General features: G+C 24.5%; 1 protein-coding gene across 1 annotated transcript in view; it reads left to right on the top strand.

Moving 5' to 3' along the window:
- LOC100203085 (nonsense-mediated mRNA decay factor SMG7) overlaps positions 1 to 19,315 on the top strand; it is a 48,880-nt gene extending 29,565 nt beyond the window's left edge. Inside the window, exons 7-23 of the mRNA XM_065791820.1 lie at positions 285 to 363; positions 1,911 to 2,000; positions 4,463 to 4,534; positions 5,196 to 5,274; positions 5,613 to 5,696; positions 5,788 to 5,873; positions 6,272 to 6,321; positions 8,594 to 8,913; positions 11,658 to 11,725; positions 12,093 to 12,153; positions 12,271 to 12,387; positions 13,762 to 13,810; positions 16,990 to 17,079; positions 17,621 to 17,664; positions 17,758 to 17,888; positions 17,974 to 18,605; positions 18,865 to 19,315. Coding sequence (XP_065647892.1) covers positions 285 to 363; positions 1,911 to 2,000; positions 4,463 to 4,534; positions 5,196 to 5,274; positions 5,613 to 5,696; positions 5,788 to 5,873; positions 6,272 to 6,321; positions 8,594 to 8,913; positions 11,658 to 11,725; positions 12,093 to 12,153; positions 12,271 to 12,387; positions 13,762 to 13,810; positions 16,990 to 17,079; positions 17,621 to 17,664; positions 17,758 to 17,888; positions 17,974 to 18,605; positions 18,865 to 18,960 — 2,148 coding nt within the window. The 3' untranslated portion in view covers positions 18,961 to 19,315. The remainder of the gene's footprint in view (positions 1 to 284; positions 364 to 1,910; positions 2,001 to 4,462; positions 4,535 to 5,195; positions 5,275 to 5,612; positions 5,697 to 5,787; positions 5,874 to 6,271; positions 6,322 to 8,593; positions 8,914 to 11,657; positions 11,726 to 12,092; positions 12,154 to 12,270; positions 12,388 to 13,761; positions 13,811 to 16,989; positions 17,080 to 17,620; positions 17,665 to 17,757; positions 17,889 to 17,973; positions 18,606 to 18,864) is intronic.
- Positions 19,316 to 19,906: the final 591 nt, after the last annotated feature.

Raw genomic sequence — 19,906 nt, 5'->3', positions numbered from 1 at the left:
GCAGTATGAACATAGAAAACTTCAAAGTATTAAATTTCCTTTAAAAATTTTATAGAAAATTCAATATTTCTATTCATTAATAAGAATTTCTTTTTTATAAAATATAAAGGCCTTTATTATTGTTTGTTAAAATCAAGGTTTCCTTTTATTATAAATGCTTTTATCTTATGTTAAAATCTTTTTTTGATTCAGAAATTTTTAGGTAAAATATATATAATAAAAAATCTATTTTGTTTTTATATTTTATTAATAGATTTTTATTTAATTAATTTTATTTATTTTAGTTGCTTCAAGATTTTTGTGAGCGTTATGATTTGGATTTACCATATCATGGCAAAGCAAGTCAGTTTGGAATTTTAAATGGTGATTTTATATTTGTTATTGATAACATCTAATATATATATCTATATATATTAGTAAAATATTTCTGCAGCTTTTTAAACTTTCATTAAGTAATGGTTACAAAAATATTTCATAAGAGTCATGCTAAACGTAAACCAAAATTTATTGCAAATAACAAGTTTAAAAATTTGTAAGCATAAAGTTGGTTAAAAACAAGTTTATGCTTACAAGCATGTAAAAAGTGAGAGACTTTATATATGCTATAAAAGTTGCTCACTTTTTAAGTGAGAGTTTAGTGCATTATTAAGATAAATAACATAATATCATAGCATTTCATTCATTAGAGAGAAAATATTTACTAAATATATTACACTGTGAGCCAAAGAGAAAGTCAGGTTTTATTTCATGTCACTCCAATAGAACCTTTTTTATTCAAGAGTAAATTTGTTGGGAGTCTTAGCCCATTTACGCATTTTAGGTGCACATTGCAAATAAAAATTTTTTATTCAAGAGTATTTGTTCTTTAAAATTAAAAAGAAAGTTTATGAAATTAAAAAAAAATTATTAGGGTCACTAAATAAATTTGAAATAATTTTTAAGTAATTTAGAGCGATAAAAATATTTACATTATTAATGTATATTTGGTGCATAATCCAATAAAAATCAATTCTTTTCCTGCTCTAGGGCAGTATGTACGCATTTTAGGTGCATATTGCAAATAAAAATTTACGCATTTTAAGTGCACATTGCAAATAAAAAATTTTTATTCAAGAGTATTTGTTCTTTCAAATTAAAAAGAAAGTTTATGAAATTGAAAAAAAATTATTAGGGTCACTAAATAATTTTTAAGTAATTTAGAGCAATAAAAATATTTACATTATTAATGTATATTTGGTGCATAATCCAATAAAAATCAATTCTTTTCCTGCTCTAGAGCAGTATGTAAAAGTTGATGCTAAATCAAAATTTTGTTATATTAAAACAATGTACAGAATCGCTCTTAGTGTTAAGTGTGCTCTTCTGTGCTTTTAAATCTATTTCATATAGGTTTAAAATTAGAATGAAGTCTCCTCAATATTCAGCAAACTGACTGTAAACTGTTTAGAAAACCTGGATGATTTTTTAATATAGCAAATGCTTACTTATACTTAGTCACATGAGTTTGATTAAAGCATGAATCCTTTACTAAGTCAAAGTTGAGATAAACTAAGATTGTATTAAAAAGATTCTTTTTTATCTACCTATAACAGTTTGCTAAACAGTGTGGAGACTATTCTAGCTTTAAACCTATATGGAATAGATATAACAAATTTTTTCCTAATTTTATAAACACTCTTTTCTATTTTAATAGAACAAATTTAATATTTTGCCCATTTATAACTCTAAGCACTTTGTTCATATTTTAAAAAAGCTCTTTTTTTCTTCTTTAAAAAGTGTTTCATTTGAATGACACAACATAAAACTTGGCGGTCTTTTTGGCTGACATGATCATTAGTTAATAAATTGCTATATATAAGTAATATAAACATTAACCTATTCAAAACAAACATATAAAAAAAATTTTTTAGTCAATAAAAAGTTATACTCGGGGACAAAACCAAAGATGAATTCCTGCTTATATATTTGTCAAGATTGCTTGGTTCACCTTGGAGATCTAGGTTTGTTTTTAGTTTATGATGATTTTTTAAAACTTTAAAATTTTTATTGTTAACTATAAATTATCTTTTTTAAAGTATTATATTGTTGCATTATTTTAAATTCAGTATATATTTTATATTAATATAAATATAATTTAGTACAACTTGTATTAATATATAAGTTTATATTTATATTTAAACAATTTTAAAATGTATTCTACAAAATAGAGTGCTCAATGTTCTTCAAAAGAACAGAGCAATTATAAATTAGTAAGAGCAATTATAAATTGTTTCAAATGAAAAAAAATTTTGTTAAGTGATTTTCTACTAATTTAAGTTTATGTTTATATATTTAAGCCAAACAGACATGGCAAGCCAAGGGAGCTGCTTTCCTGGGCAGCTTTTTTTAATTAATAATAGAATTTATTTAATGATAAAAATTATATTGTTAAAATATACACACAAAAGAATTACGATATGAAAAGTTTTTAAAAATATCTAAAGTAAAAAGTAAAAACTTTTCTTTAAAAAAACTTTCAAGACATTTGTTATTTGATGTTTAAGTTAATTAAAAATCTCTTTTATTTAAAACATTAGTTAATTTTTAATGAAAAGATCACTTTTTTAAAATATCATTAAAGCTGTTTAAAGTTAAAAGAGAAATGTGAAAATTGTTTAAAAAGATTATAACTTTTTCTCTTGTTCTAACTTTCTCACACTTTTTACCATTTTATGCAATGTAAAACTTGCAAAACAAAACAAAAATGTGTTTTACTTATGATGTAATAGGTTCCTCATCATATTATGTATTGAGCAATAATAATATGGCAGCCATTACAATGGCAGCCATTGCAACCAAGGTAATGACAAAAAAGAGTCAAAACACTTTTTTTTATAAGAAAATATGAACGAAACTTATGTAAACTTCAAATTATTTAATGTTGAAACATATCAAGTATTTACAGTTTTACTTTTACTTGAAAATTGCATTGCGCCAATATCTCCATAATTTTGATTTATAGAATTTATTTGCTGTTTTATAGTTTTTAAAGTCTTTTGTTTATTAAATAGTGTGTTAAAACATTTTTAAATAATACGTGGCCAAAGTTGTTAGCTTGCAGCGTTTTTGAAATGCATTGCTGTGGTTCAAATCTATACGCTTGCACATTTAATTTTTTAATCTTTTAAGATTTTTTAAAATACAAGATAAAACTTATTTAAAGTTCAATAGATACTATATGAAGACCTCAGTGGAAAAACCGGCGTTGTCACATTTAAAAAGTATTGAGAAAGTATTTATTGATCATTAATAAAAGTCTTTATTTAAAGCAAATGAAACTAAGCAATTTAAAAAAATTTATATTATAATTATTTTATTTAAAATTTATTCAAAAACAAAACATTTTGTAATTTTTTATACAAAAATTTTTTTCTTCTTTGCTTTAAATAAAGACATTTATTAATGATCAACAAATACTTTCTCAATACTTTTTAAATGTGACAACGATGGTTTTTTCACTGAGGTCTTCATATACATAACATATATATATATATATATATATATATATATATATATATATATATATATATATATATATATATATATATATATATATATATATATATATAGATAATTTTATACTATAACAAACGGGAGAGAATTTTTAAAAAGCCTAAAATTTCTAAAAACATCAAAACAAAAACATCAAAAGTTTTTGCGCATATGTCATGATAGAGATATGTTATTAATGTTCTCAGGTACTTAGTGTAAACTGTACTTTTAATACACATTAAAGAGAAAATTTTCTTTTTTATAGAAAAAAGGATTTTGTGTTTAAACTTTTATTTTCCTTAAAATTAATTAAAGGAGCAAGAATCTTTATAAAGTGTGGATAGTCTGAAACTTAGAATAGAAGTAAAGTATAGAAACAGTTGGTATGAAATAGACTTATCATAATCTGTACTTTATAGGTCATGGTAAGTCCATTATTACACATTTTATAAGTCTATTTCAACATGTTTTTTAAACTTTTTATACTGATTGTAATTAACACATTTCAATCTGGTATTCTAAATATTATTTAGGTGACTAATATAGGAAATGTTGATTAATAACTTAATAGTTGATTATTATTATATAATAGTTAATTAACTTATAACTTAATAGTTAATTGTATTATATTAGTTTTAATAATTTAATAATAAGTTTAATAAGCCACTTTTAGCAAAATAATTTTTTCATTTTTAGCAAAATAATTTTTTCATTTTGTTTGGCGACAGGTTTATTGATAGCATATATATATATATATATATATATATATAAATATATATATATATATATATATATATATATATATATATATATATATATATATATATATATATATATACATATATATATATATATATATGTATATATATATATATGTATATATCTGTGTGTATATACGTATGTGTATATATAAATGTATATAACTTCACAGCTCGTTACCGAAATGACCTTCAACATGCAAATGCTTTTTATGAATTGGCTGCAAAGATTCTTCCAGGAAACGGTAAATAATTTTATTTAACTAGTAAATTAATAATGTAAGTTCTTTTTGAAAAAAAATGTAAAAAGGGGGAAAATAAACCTTCAAATCTTTTGAAAAATCAGGTTCTCCTGAGTTATTGCATTTTGATTCTCATATTGATAATTTCATTTGACTCTTATGGATTATTGTTTTTGATTCTCGTTGGGGGTAGATTTAGCATTTGGCAAGAGTGACACAAGATTTTTTAAAGCACATTTCTCCATCTAGTCATTGGGGCATTAAGTATCTATGTTCCAGAGAATAAGGATGGTAATCTAGGATTATTTTGTAAGATTGTTGTCTTAAAAGAGGTGTCACTTATGGTTTTGAGTTGTTATTTTCAAACCCGTTGGGGTTTACAAAGTATGTTAAGTTAAAATATTAAGTACTTATTTAAGTTTTGCTAGAACAATTTGTCCTTGCTGCTTATAGTTTGTCTAGCATGTTTGTCTAGCATGTTTGTCTAGCATCTTCTAATTTTTTTTGTTTTTGTTTTTGCTGTAACCTGTTTTATTATTTTGTATTTTATGAGCTTTTGATTTCTTTAAGTAATTGATTATTATTGTTAGGTAAAGTGAAATATATTGAACCTTAGGTGGTGTACAAATATTATACAAAAAAAAAAAAAAAAATTTTTTAATAGGTCAGCCGTATAACCAGTTAGCAATTTTGGCCAGTGCAAGAAACAATTCACTTCTTGTGGTTTTTTACTATTTAAAAAGGTTTGTTAGTTTATTTTTTTTTAAATACACAACAACAACAAAAAAACACTGAAGCAAAGTCTTCAATATGATAATTAAATTGAATTAGCCAATGTTTAGCTTTTATAGTTACAGGTATTGAGATACAACTAACAAAGATTAGGTATGACAAATGTAGCACAATGGCTGCTTCATTTTTTCATTCTGACAGTACAGATGAAGCACAATAACTGCTTCATTTTTTTCATTTTGGCAGTACAAATGTAGCACAATGGCTGCTTATTTTTTTTATTATGACAGTACAGACTATTAGACATAATTTAAAAAATTAAAGTTCTTTCTTATCTTTAATTTTTCAGCATTTCAGTTGCAAATCCTTTTCCAGCTGCATCTTCAAATTTATTGAAGACATTAAGTCAAATTTGCAGCAAGCCTAACTATAGGTAAAAAATTCATTTATTTTAACAGTTATTGTGAATTACTGAATTTTTCTCTATATTTTATTATTTATTAATTTTATGATTTTTATTTAAGTATTTTAGGTAAATCAATGGGGTTGACTGTTGGAGAGTTTTCTGATTTATTTCTACAACTTATTGGTTGTATTCATTTGCAACAAGGTTTTTTTTATAATTGTTGCAGAAATATTTTCCTAAATTTTGTAAATCAATAATAATCTTCTTTTTTTTTTCATTTTTATTCTCCTTTAAAACTCATTCTATTCTCTTATCTAATTATTATTATTATTATTATTATTATTATTATTATTATTATTATTATTATTATTATTATTATTATTATTGTTATTATTATTATATTTATTATTATTATTATTATTATTATTATTATTATTATTATTATTATTATTATTATTATTATTATAGTTATTTCTATTGTTGTTGTAAATATTGTTGTTGTAAAATATTTATTGCTACTAATATTATTATTTATTAAAAAATTTATTTTCGACAATACTTATCCTTTTTTGTTTAAAGTTTGTTGACATGTCTAATTTTAGATGCTGGAAAGTTATCAGTCTTAAGAGAGAAAGTTTTGCAAGACTTTAAGGTATTTTGAGTTCATATATTTTCCATGTTTTCATGTATTTTTGCAGTCAAAGTAAAAATAAGTTAATTGATTAAACTTAATAATATTTATCTTTAACTTAAGTTTAATTGTTTGGCTAAATTAATTGATTGTAATGAAAACTCTAACTGAAAACTAAAATATTCTTTGTCTCTAGTAACTTGGGTACTGCAAGCTTCTATCCTTGGTTCTGTTTTGTTTCTTTTTTTTTTATGTTATTCGCTTCCCCAAGGTCGAGAGGGCTACTACAGTTGAGGAGGTTACTTTATAAGAACCCTCTCTCAACTCTTTTATTCTGAAACATCAACCTTAGCAAACAAGGTTTGCTAAGGTTGTTGTTTCAGAATAAAAGAAACAAGTTGAGCGCAGTACTACCAGATACATGGTAGGGATTGCATTCAGAACTTCTTGCTTACTAGCCAGTGCTCTACCACTACACTACTACCGCATTCTTATCTACATTAATGATTTTCCTGACAATCTCTCATCTAAAGTGGCTTTATTTGCTGACAATTTAACTTTATACTCTCGCCTTGACAAAAAGTCCTCTTTTTGATCGCTAAAATCTAGAGATCGCTAGAAAAGATCTCCCTTCTGTAACAGCTTGGGGCTTGCAGTGGCTTGTTAGTTTTAACTCACACATGAATAGCAATTGATAAATAGCAACCCACTAACTGAGTCTTCTACTTGAGATCTTCTTGGATTAACATTCGCTACTTTCCTCTCATAGAAACCATATATAAAATTTATTGCAAAATTAGCATCTGCTAAGGTTGCTTTTCTTTGTTGCACTCTAACCTATTTATTAATAATCTCCATGTTGATACAAAGTGGATATATTTTCATATATCTCCTATTAATAATGTTGTCAAATTTAACTTAAAGACTAATTATTCTTCAGTCATGATTTATAGTGCTGACAACATAGAGAATGTGTTGTCTGAATACATTTTGTATTCGCCACTAGCTCTTGTAAATCATTAATGAAGATTGTAAATAGTGTTGGACCAATCATTAATGAAGGTTGTAAATAGTGTTGGACCAATCACTGTAATCAATCATTGTAAGTAGTGTTGGACCAATCATTAGTAAATCATTTTAAATAGTTCTAAATCTGTGCTGATGTTTAATATAGTTATAATATAAGTTTTTTGGATAATAAATGTGCCATTGCCTTATATTTAATTAATTTTTTTATTTACTTTGCACTGAAATATTTGTTTGCAATACAAGTTGCCAATACATGGCAAGATTTCAAATTGTCCTTTTTTTTCCACTAACTGTTAAGACTGAAAAAAACAGAGCTCATCTTTGCACTTCATGTTTAACTAAAGATCGTAAAATGATGTTTATGTTTTCTTCAGTCTGGTAATCACTTTCATTTTCTCTTGAATATTTATATATTTTTAATATTTACAAAATAAAAAGTTTGTCAAGCATGGAATATTTTTTTGATTTGTCAAAGTTTTTGGCAAATCTAACTTATTGTTATTTTATTTGAGAAATTGAAAATATAAATATAAAAAATGACTACATATAAAAACTTTTATAAGATAGCATATTTAATCAAGTGTTAGTGAGTAGTACAAAATATTACTTTATCAATTTGAAAATTTACTTTATAAAATTTTTGTATAATCAAGTGTATAATGATATTTTTGAATAATCAAGTTTTAAATTAAGTATTTAATGAAATATCAAAAAGTTTTTTGTTGTTCTCCATTATTGTTCGAATAAATTTGCAATACAAGTTGCCCACATGACAAGATTTCATATCGTCTTTTTTTTTCCATTAACTGTTTAGAGTTAGAAAACAGAGCTCTTCCTTGCATTTCAGATTTGATTAGAGATTGCAAAATGATGTATTTTTTTTCTCTAGTCTCATGATCACTTTCACTTTCATTCTCTTTTGATTATTTATATTTACAAAAAGAAGTTTGTCAAACATGGTATATTTTTTTGTCATGTCAAAATGTTTGACAAATCTAGGTTACTGTCAACTTTTTATTTTAAGCACTGAAGTTAAAAATATAAATATAAAAAATGACTATGTATAAAAACTATTGTAAGATATTTAATCAAATGTTAGTATGTAGTAAAAAGTATTACTTTATCAATTGGAAATTTCCTTTATAAAATCTTTGTATAATCAAAATTAAGTATTTAATGAAATATCAAAAGTTTAATGATTAATAAAATATTAAAAAGGTGTTACTTTCCATCATTGTTCCAATAATGTTTGTTTCATTTATAGGATGTAGTTCTAGAAATGTCTGAAGTACAGGTTGTACTTGTTGCTGGTATCTGCATTTTTATTCTTTCAAAAAATAAACTTTACAATGATCGTACCATCGAGAGCATGTCAGATGATGAATCAGACACATGGCATCTTATTCTTTCATTAAGCGTTGGAATTTTGCAAACACTAGTTGTGTTATCTGTTGAAGTGGTTGGTACAAATGATTTATCTTGTGAGAAAATGAAATTTTTACCTGGAGTAAAAGTGTTTTGCGATTGGATAATTTGTAATAATGTGAATTTGTTTGAAGAAAAGCAGCTACGAGATAATCTTGAGTCAGATTTTTTTAATTTTTCTTTGTTTATGTTTATATTACTTCAACTTTTTTTATTACTTCAACTTTTTATTACATCCATTCTTTACTAATAAGTTTGAAAAATCTGATTATTTAATTTGTTGAATTTGTTGAAAACTTAGTCGAAAGCAAGTAAGTTTACAAGACAAAACTGTTTTACTTTTATTAAACAATTTAACTAAGTATTTACAGTTTATTGCACTCTTAAAATAACTGGAAACTAAAAATTTGTTGTAATTCAAGAGTTGGCGCATATAACTTTTTTCAAGATAATCTTGTAAGGATGCTTAACCCCACACCACTATCTTTGTTATTGAATATAATTAAACCTGAATTCTAATAGTTTTTTTAAAAAGTTTAAATAACACAAACTATCATTTTACTGCACATAGTTCTTAAAATGATAACTTAAGTTGACCTAAAGTAAAATTATTTACTTATTGTTTTTTTTTTCGCTTGACACAAATACATCTGAATCTAGGTTGACATTAACATCTGAACCTTGGTTAACATCTGAACCTAGGTTAACATTAACATCTGAACCTAAGTTAATGCATTTGTAATTAGTACATCTGGTGTAACACAATCTATCACATTAAAAAAAAATTATCTGAGGGTTAGGGTCAAGTTATCTTAACTTCAAGACCCTCATGACCTTAAACCTAGCTTTTAATTGAATTGTTTTTATTTTCGAAAGAGTTACTTTAGACATATTTGAAACATGAACAAAAAGAAAAAAATATTTTTATTTTACATTTCTTTAAGGATTGAACTAAAGGATTAAAAAACTACACAAGTCTCTGCATTTGACTTTTACATCTTTTAAATCTTTTTAAATAAAGTTTTCATTTTGATACTATAATTTTTTTATGATTTTAAAATTTATAGTTATTTTTTAACTATAAAATAACTATATTAATTATAATTGATATAATTAGCAATAGTAATATTATTAATTAGTAATTTAACTTTAGTTTCAATAGCTTGGTATTATAATAAGTTAAAAAGGCCTAATAAACTAAGCATGATAATTTGTACTTTTTTAACATTTAATATTTTTAAATACAATATGAATTTAGCCTAACCAATTGTTAAAAGAAAAGAAAAAGAAAAAAAAAAGTTTTATTCCTCTTAAATTTCGATTTGAAATTAAACTTAACTTACTTTGATTGTGTATGTCTCTCTTGTTATCCTTAGTTTCCTGTTGGTTATTGATTAAAAAAGTAAACTTTGTTAATGAAAATTTATCAAATTAAAACCACTTATCATCTATTCTGTTCTTAGTCCTCTGTTTTATTTCTATGATAATAATTTTCCCAACAATCTTATCTCTCTAGTGACAATACTTTTCTTAGGTGACTCTATTTGCTGATGAGACAATTATATATTATGTTATATAATATGTTATCGCTTTTTTTTTATTATTGAACAAGCAATCAATCTTAAATGTGATCTGTTGGACTTGCAGTGGCTGGTGAATTTTAACTTAGACAAAACTAAGTTGTTTTGCATCATTGTTATGGAATCTTTATGCCTTTGTGGATTATTTTTTGCTACTTAAGAAAACTATATAAACAATCCATTGCAGAATCCACTGCTAAAGTCTCTTTATGGTGCTTGACATTTTCTTACTCCTAATTTCATTCTCTACAAATCTCATAACTTTCCTTGTATATAATACTGTTTTCATATTTGGGCTGGAAAAAGAAGACAACAGAAAAATACAAGCAGCTAAAAATACCTATTGACAATTTTGAAAACATAATGTTCTTTCTACTGTCTTGATAAATAAATATATAAAGTCAAAAAAAGTTCAAATAAACAATAGAAAAAACAATATACTAGAGACATAAGAAAAAACAATTGATAAACATAAACTAGAGACAGCAAAAAACAAATAAAAAAGAACAAGTAAAAAACAATATACTAAAAACAGCAAATAGAACAAATAAACAACATAAAAAACAATATAAAGGCAAAAAACAATTAACATAAAAAATAATATGCTAAAAAAAAGAAAATAACAAAAGTAAAAAATAATATAATAAAAATAATAAGCAAAAAGAACAAATCAACTACATAAAAAACAATATACAGGAGACAGCAGTAAGAACAAATAAATAACATAAAAAACAATATACTATAGACAAAAAGAACAAATCAACAACATAAAAATATTAGAGACAGAAGAATATTGTATATTACTATCATTTTCACTTATTTTAACTTAATAAAAAAATATATATTATTAATAATTAGTTTAGTTAATAGCCTTTTTCAAACTTTTTAATCAAAAGTTTAATTCTTTAATCTGTTTTAAGACATACTGAGTTTTGTTTTAACTATTCAATATTTCTCTTGATCTGTCAAATTTTCAAGTTTAGTGAAGACCATCCACATGTTGTTTTTTTTATTCAAAAAATGTTGATTGAACTTAATATGATAAATATTGCATCTATAATACGTACATTACTTTATACAAATCATTCATATAATATCACTGTTACCTTGTACAAACCATTCACATAATACCCTTGTTACCTAACGCAGTTTTACTCATTAAATTTAGTTAATTTAAAAAAAAGTTGTAGTTAATAAAAATAAAAAAACAAAATAATTTATATCTTATTTTAAACTTGTTTAAGGTTTTAATTTTTAGTTTTATAAGTTATTTTATTATTTCTGAGTTAAGTTATTATTACTTTAAATAATTTTATTATGAAGATTATTCCATGGCTTGGCAAGACTTGGTAATCTACTCCAAGAAATGTATCCTGAAAAAGAAAAATCATGTAAGATTTATATATATATATATATATATATATATATATATATATATATATATATATATATATATATATATATATATATATATATATATATATATATATATATATAGAGAGAGAGAGAGAGAGAGAGAGAGAGAGATAAATATATATATAGATATAAATATATATATATATATAGATATATATATATAGATATATATATATATATAGATATATATATATATATATATATATATATATACATACATACATACATACATACATACATACATACATACATACATACATACATACATACATACATACATATTTTTATATACATAATTTTTTTTTTTTTTTTTTGTAGAAATACTTTTTATTAAATATTTAGGTATGCCTTTATTGGAAGATTGGCAAATTTTTGGAATTCTAAGTCTTAGAAAAGTGCACAAGTAAGAAACATTTATGGTTAGCTGATGAAAAGCAAAAATATATTTAATATTTTAATCAATTTTTTTTTTTTTTAATTTATATGCTAGTTTATTTAAAAAGGTTCTATCATAATTTAGGCGTTTTGATTTTAAAGTGCAACTAAATAAAGTGAGTAATGAAGAACAATATTCGATTCGTGCTACCAGAATCATACAATTTTTAGAATGGTTGACACAGCAGCATATTCCTTCTAAGTAATGCTTTATTCATTTTTTAATCTATATGTATGTGTGTGTGTGTGTATATATATATATATATATATATATATATATATATATATATATATATATATATATATATAATGTGTGTATATATACATGTATATGCCTTAATATATATATTATATATATAATGTATGTGTATATACATGTATATGCCTTACCAGGAAGCGCTTGGGGTTGCACGCTTTGCTTGTCCATGCTTAAAGAAATTTTTTTAGAAACACTGACCACGGCAGTTCGCATCACTTAACTTATAAAGTGTTTCAATAATTTGCAGCAAAAAACTTATATACTGAGAAAAAAAAAACAATCCTAATAAAAGGAAACAAAATTGTAACGAAATATCAAATTTTAAACTAGGAAATTTAATAATTAAAACAAGCAAATTTAAAGAAATTTTTGTATTTTTTATTTTTGTACAACTTTTGTATTTTATTTTTTTTAGTGTGGTTGTTGTTTTTAGCTACCAAATTTAATACAAGTTGATGAAAAAAGTTATATTCTCTTTTATAAAAATTTGCTATTTACGCTAGAACTATGAAAAATGGTGTTAATTTTTTTTATTAAGTTTATTCATTTTTATGTCTTTTTGCTTTTAAAAAAGTTTTTGCTATGTTTAACATTTTTTCTCAATACTTATATAATAAGAAAATAAGAAAATAAATTGTTATTTATTTGTATAATATATTATTTGATTAATAAATTTTGTAATGACGGAATAAATTAAATGAAAGAGTAACATGGCTTCTTTTATAAATGTATTTACCGAATTTGATGCATGTCTGAAATTGTTTCTTTTATACTGCCATATTTACAACGTTAATATTATTTTTTTGACAACATTTTTTTTAAATATTCAATTTTTGTTTTTTTTTATATTCATTTTATTTTAGCTTATTTTATTTTCTATTTCATTTAGTCTTCTTTGAGTATTTCTGTTTTATTCTCTCTAATTTCTATTTTGCCTATTTTTTAAATTATTTCTATAATTAATTTCTATTATAATTTCTTAAAATGCTTATTATATAAAAATGTGGTCAAGTTATCTAAAAAAATTACTTTAGGCGTGGATGAACAAGGTTTGTAACTGCACGCGCTTCCCAGGAAGACTTGTAGCTTATATATATGTATACATACATTTATATAAAATGTATGTATATACATATACATACATTTTATATAAATGAAAGTATATATATTTAATAAAAATAAAAAATGAACTCGTTAATAATTTTTCTTTACCTTTATATATTTATTATACATTGTGCATTTCTTTTAATATATTAGTATTGTATTTTATATAAAAATTACTATTCAACTTCTCTAAAATAATATTGTTTAACTCAGGTTCATCTCCAAAGACGAAAATACTGGTGATTTTATCTGTTTAGCACAGGTAAATATTGTTTTGATTCTGTAAAATCCTTGAAAAAAGCATAATAAATATTTTAGTCATTTTGTGTCAAAACATTATGTTTATATACAGGATTCATTTGTGGTCATCATTTGTCCAAAAACTACTTTAAATGAGGGCAGGGGGGGATGATTTAGTGATTTTGGGATGATTTGTTACAAAATAGATGGGTATCCAATTTATTGTGCAACACGTTTTTTTAATTTTTTTTTAGTTTAATATCTAGAAAAATTATTTTCATTAAAATAGTGCCAAACATAAAGTTGATGTATGTATATCCCACTGCAGCTGTTTTAATTTACTTCATTTAATAAATTTAGACCCTGCTGCATGACTATATCAGTCAATTATTTAGTTGTTGCTGCAGTTTGCAGCTAAATTATCGATTAAAAAATAAATAATAATAGTATAATTGTTAAATAAAAACTGATAATAGTATAATTATTATTAAAAAACAATAGTTAATACACATAAAATATATACTTTGAGATAAAACAGTAAGAACATTCTACTGCGATTTGAACCCACATCTCTGCTTTTGCATGTTTAGTGACATTTGCAACACTACAATAACTTATTATTTTATCTTGTTTATATTATTTATTTATAAAAACACTATATATCCATAATAAACTAAAGATATCCTCAATATTTTATAATAAATCAAATGATATCCTCAAAGGTTATTTGTGTCACTGTTTAAACAATTTTATATGGAGTTATTAAAATGTAAAAAATAATATTTAATTATAAAGATTAAAATGCAATTTATTTTAAATGTAATTGATAAGAAGCCAACACTCTCTGATTGCTTGGAGGGGGCATTTGAGCTTGAAAAGGATCTCACTTCTACTACAGCATGGCGCTCACAGTTGGCTGGCGAACTTTAATTCAGATAAAACCCAATTTTTTTCAGCCAATTGTTACTGCAATAATTTAGATCTTCCTATATTTATGAACCGTGATGTTCTCGACGAGTCATCTACCCGTCATCTTCTGGAATTAACTCTTATTTGGAATCTTTCTTGAAAACCATATATCAATTCCATTGCAAAATTAGCATCTACTAAGGTTGCATCTCTTTATCGTGCTTGACACTTTCTTACTCCGGATTCTATTCTCTATCTCTATAAATCTTAAATCCGTCCTTGTATAAAATACTGTTGCCATATCTAGAATGGATCTTCCAATGATGTCCTTTTTTTTTTAGACAAGGTGCAAAAGCGCATTGTAAGCATAGTTGGACCTGCTCTTGCAGCCAACCTCCAACCATTATCACTTCGTCATAATGTTGCTTCTCTTTCTCTTTTTTACAAATACTATAATGGGGACTGCTCTAAAGAGCTAGCGTCTCTTGTGCCATCTACTAAAATTCATTGTCGTGTTACTCATCATTCAATTAAGTCTCATCCTTTTTCTGTGACTATTCCTAAGTCCTCCTAAAACTTTTATTTGTCTAGTTTTTTTCCTCAAACATCAGTTTTTTGGAATTCACTTCCTTCATCTTGCTTTCCTGATACATATAGTTTGCAATCTTTTAAGTGATCTGTCAATTGTTATCTTGCTCAATAAACTTCATCTTTTCTCTTCTAGTAGCTTCCAACACTCATAGTGGTTGCTTGCAGCCTTGTTGGAAGCGAAGATGTTGAAAAAAAATTTATTAAAATGTATCAAGTTGTATTTATACATATATAAATACAACTTGATACATTTTAATAAATTTATATATATATATATATATATATATATATATATATATATATATATATATATATATATATATATATATATATATATATATATATATATATATATATATATATATATTTATAAGAATAATAACAATAAAAAAACTACAATTAAATTTGAAACATAGCTCAGAGTTTCATGCGATTATCAGACATTACAAACAGCCATAGCAACAGAAAAAGTTATATACAAAAATACAATTCAGTGTTAGCTTAGATGACGTTAAATTTGCAGATAACAAGTTTGTTTTTGTGGCGGCATTTTGATACTAGTTTGTTTTGTTTATTCAATAGTTTTAAAGATGAAACTAAATTTCAATGATATGATATTTTTTAGTCAAACAAAGATTACACAACTTTCCTCCAGGTTTAAATGGTTCCACCTTCAATCATCTTCCATGTAAGAATAGGATTTGAAAATCCTTATTTTGAATTTTCCAGATATATTTAGAAAGTTCTTTGGAATTAACTTTACTTTCATATTGAAAGGAGTTTTTATGTTAGTACCAGTGATCTTTAAAGGTGTGCTCTGTAAAACCAATATAATTAAAACCATTATCCTGCAGTAATGCTTTTATGTTGCATATGTAAATTATATTTTTACTAAGACACATATCTTGCAAAGGACATTGAAGGTTGCCAGCAGTTACACATTGAAACATTTATGTTGGAAACAGATAATATTTCTTTATTGTGTGAATTAATGATATTGCTAATGTTGGGAAGGCAGCTATGACTGACTTTTGAGTTATTCCTATTAAAGATTTAGCGTGTTTTTAGAAAATGCTTTTCGATTAGATTTAGAATTTTTTTTGCGATGTTGGTTCTTACATTTTGTGAAAATGGAGAATTAAATCAAATGTTTCGTGATCTTGATTTTGGTTTTGTTGAGACAAGAGTTTTTTAGAAACTAATTTTTTCATTATACCCACTAGCTGCTAATGCATTGTTATAAAATGGTGTTGCTCTATCAAAACTTTCTTGATAGATGAAATATTGCTAATAAAATGCTGCCACGAAAACTAACTTGTTATCTGCAGCTTTAACGTTATCTAAGCTAACACTGTATTGTATTTTTATATATAATTTTGTTGTCGTTACAGTTGATTCTAACGTCTGTTGATGGCATAAATTGTGAAACTCCGAGTTATATTACAAATTTAATTCTAGTTTATTTATTATTATTATTATTCTAATATATATATATATATATATATATATATATATATATATATATATATATATATATATATATATATATATATATATATATATATATATATATATATATATATATATATATATATACACATATATATATATATATATATATGTGTATATATATATATATATATATATGTATCTATGTGTGTATATATATTTATTTATTAGCATATCTTATGTTTTGTATAGACTAGTATTGAAAACAATGTTACTGTAAACCCAGATGCTTTTGGTATGGCCGTCAAAGGACTTTTTGATGTTCTTCCAAATATTCACCAGGTTTTAAATAAATACTTCTTTATAAAAATGTGTTCATTTATATATATATATATATATATATATATATATATATATATATATATATATATATATATATATATATATATATATATATATATATATATATATATATATATATATATATATATATATATGTATATATATATATGTATATATATATATATATATATATATATGTATATATATATATATATATATATATATATATATATATATATATATATATATATATATATATATATATATATATATATATATATATATATGTATACTTTTATTATGTATAAATTAATAAAAAAAACACTTATCTACTTTTTTCTTCTACTGCCAGTTTCCCCTTTAACAGGATCGGTTTGTATAGTCTCCTTCATTAGTGTTTTTTTACTAGTTTATTACAATAAATTCCTTCATTTGTGTTTTTTACAAAGTTCTTTAAGAACATTGAACTTTTTCTAGAATGCTCCGATATATTTGGTATATCTGAATAATATATTTAAACTTTTTGAATTAAATAATTTAGAAAAAGAATGATTCACGAAGCAAATCGCCATTTTCTGAAAATAGGTGCTTTCCGTTTTTCTTGATTTTTTTCTTTTTAGTTTTTACTATAAGTTATTAAATGATTATTAGTTGTTCAATAAACCTGTTTTTTTTTAGATCTTTATTTCGAACTGATTCTGAAGAATGTGGCATTCAGGATTTATCTTCTGTGAGGGGTCCTATTAACTCATATTCACTTTTTGATACTATGTGGAATGCTAATTTGCAGAATGTATCCCCAGGAGATCGTAAATATTTACTTTACGAATTTTTATTGCGTTGTTAAATATGTTTAAAATTACAAATTTTCAAAAAAAAAATTCTGTTTTCTAGATTCTAAAGAAACATCTCCGATGATGCCTTTAAGTAGTTTGTTTCCTGTTTCTGGTCAAACCTTTATGGGTTCAGCACAGCTACCTGTTGGTTCAGCTCCTATTAATCGATCTACTGATTATCAATATCAACCTTCATCTTCACCACAACAGCTTTTTACCCAATCTCAGCCGCTTGCAAGACACACTTTATACACTCAAGATCGTTCTGATCAATTACCTACTCAATTGAAATCCCTCCATTTAAGTTCATCTGTGCCTAACTCAATGGTTCAATCACCTATGAGTCCTATCAATCAGCATTCTCTTTCATTTGTTGAGCAACAACAACAAAGCGCGTCTCCTATGAAGTCTGTTGTAAACTCTCAATACTCCTATAATCATCAAGTGCAGCCTGGCTTTATAAACAATCATCTAGTGCATCCAAACTCTTTTGTAAATCAATTCCCAAGCTCATCAAGTCCAAATTTTGGTGTAATTGGGCAGACTGCTGTAAGAGCACCGCCTGGTATTACTGGTAATTCTATGCCTTCCCCTGTAAAAAATAATCATCAAGGTGTCTCAGGTTTATCTGCGGTATCTGAAGACAACTGGGTTTCCTCCAACGGCCTTCCTATTGCTTCAAGCAGTCGAGTAAGCTTTGACTGTTTGTTTACATTTTATAACAATTATTAGATATTTATATAAAAATAATATAGTTTTAAATAAATATAAATACAAAAACCATTTAAAATAAATAAATTGATAAATAACGTGATTGTGAAAGCATATATAAAATATAAGTATGTTAAACTTATCCACCAATATATATATATATATATATATATATATATATATATATATATATATATATATATATATATATATCAATAATGTTTTTATTGTTATTTAGAGTATCTGGAGTTCCAACTTTGCGATGGGTCAAGGTGCGCTCTCCCCACTGGAGCAGCTTCTTCAGGAACAAAAGCGTCATCAGCGCCCAAAATAGTTTATTGGCGAAGAATAGGTTTTTTGGCTTCAGTAAGGCCTAGTATGGTGGATTTTCCTGCTATTTGCTGTATGCGTTGTTTCAGTATATCGCTTAATGTATTAATGCAAAGGTTTCACCTGTTTAAAGCATGAGTGATGTTCAATATGTTTGCTCTTATGCACATGGTTATCATCGAGTGCATTCTTGTTAGTGCTCATTCTTAGCCAAATCTGTTTCGCTCCACCGCGTTATTGTTAAACGAGCTTTGATCTGAGTACGAAGTCGCACGTCCAGTGGAAATTATCTTGATCTGTAAATCTAATTTTTAGTTATCCATCTTTCCAATGGATAATAAATATAAATTTGGAATTTATTTTGCAGTATTAGTTCTATTTTATATATTTTTATGCTTAAATAGCTTTATGTTCTAAATAATTTAGAATAAAAAATAGCTATTTAATATAATAACATAATAAGCAGTCATTAATGGTTTATTACTCCCTTTGCTCCGAATTACTGATCCGATTTTAATGTGTTTTACAATTGAACGCTTGATTTTATCCGATTTAAATCTCTACAATTAAAAAAGCCATTTGTTAAGTATAAAGTATTTAATACTGGCTGTTAAGAATTTTCAAAATTATGTAGCTATTTCTTATGTTCCTATTTCTTCACTAAAAAAGAAATTATTTTAATTTTTCGAGTAATTTATTTTTAACAACACGAAGCAGTATTTTTAAACAAGTTTTTTCGTTAAGAAAACAAATTAACTTAAAAACTCTAGATGATGTAGTAAACCATATTATTGACATAAAATATTCGTTGCATTACAGGAAAATGTATGGAAAAATCTGTAATTTGTTTTCAATAATTCGAATGCAAATTGGAACGTAAAGAGAATTTATTATACCTCCTAAAAATTCAATTTAATGTTGAATTTCTTGATTCATCGGAATATTCACAA

Source organism: Hydra vulgaris, chromosome 02 (genome assembly GCF_038396675.1).
Source record: "Hydra vulgaris chromosome 02, alternate assembly HydraT2T_AEP".
Classification (NCBI taxonomy): Eukaryota; Metazoa; Cnidaria; class Hydrozoa; order Anthoathecata; family Hydridae; genus Hydra; species Hydra vulgaris.
The sequence above is the reverse complement of the archived record's forward strand: the minus strand, read 5'-3'. Positions and strand labels throughout refer to the sequence as shown.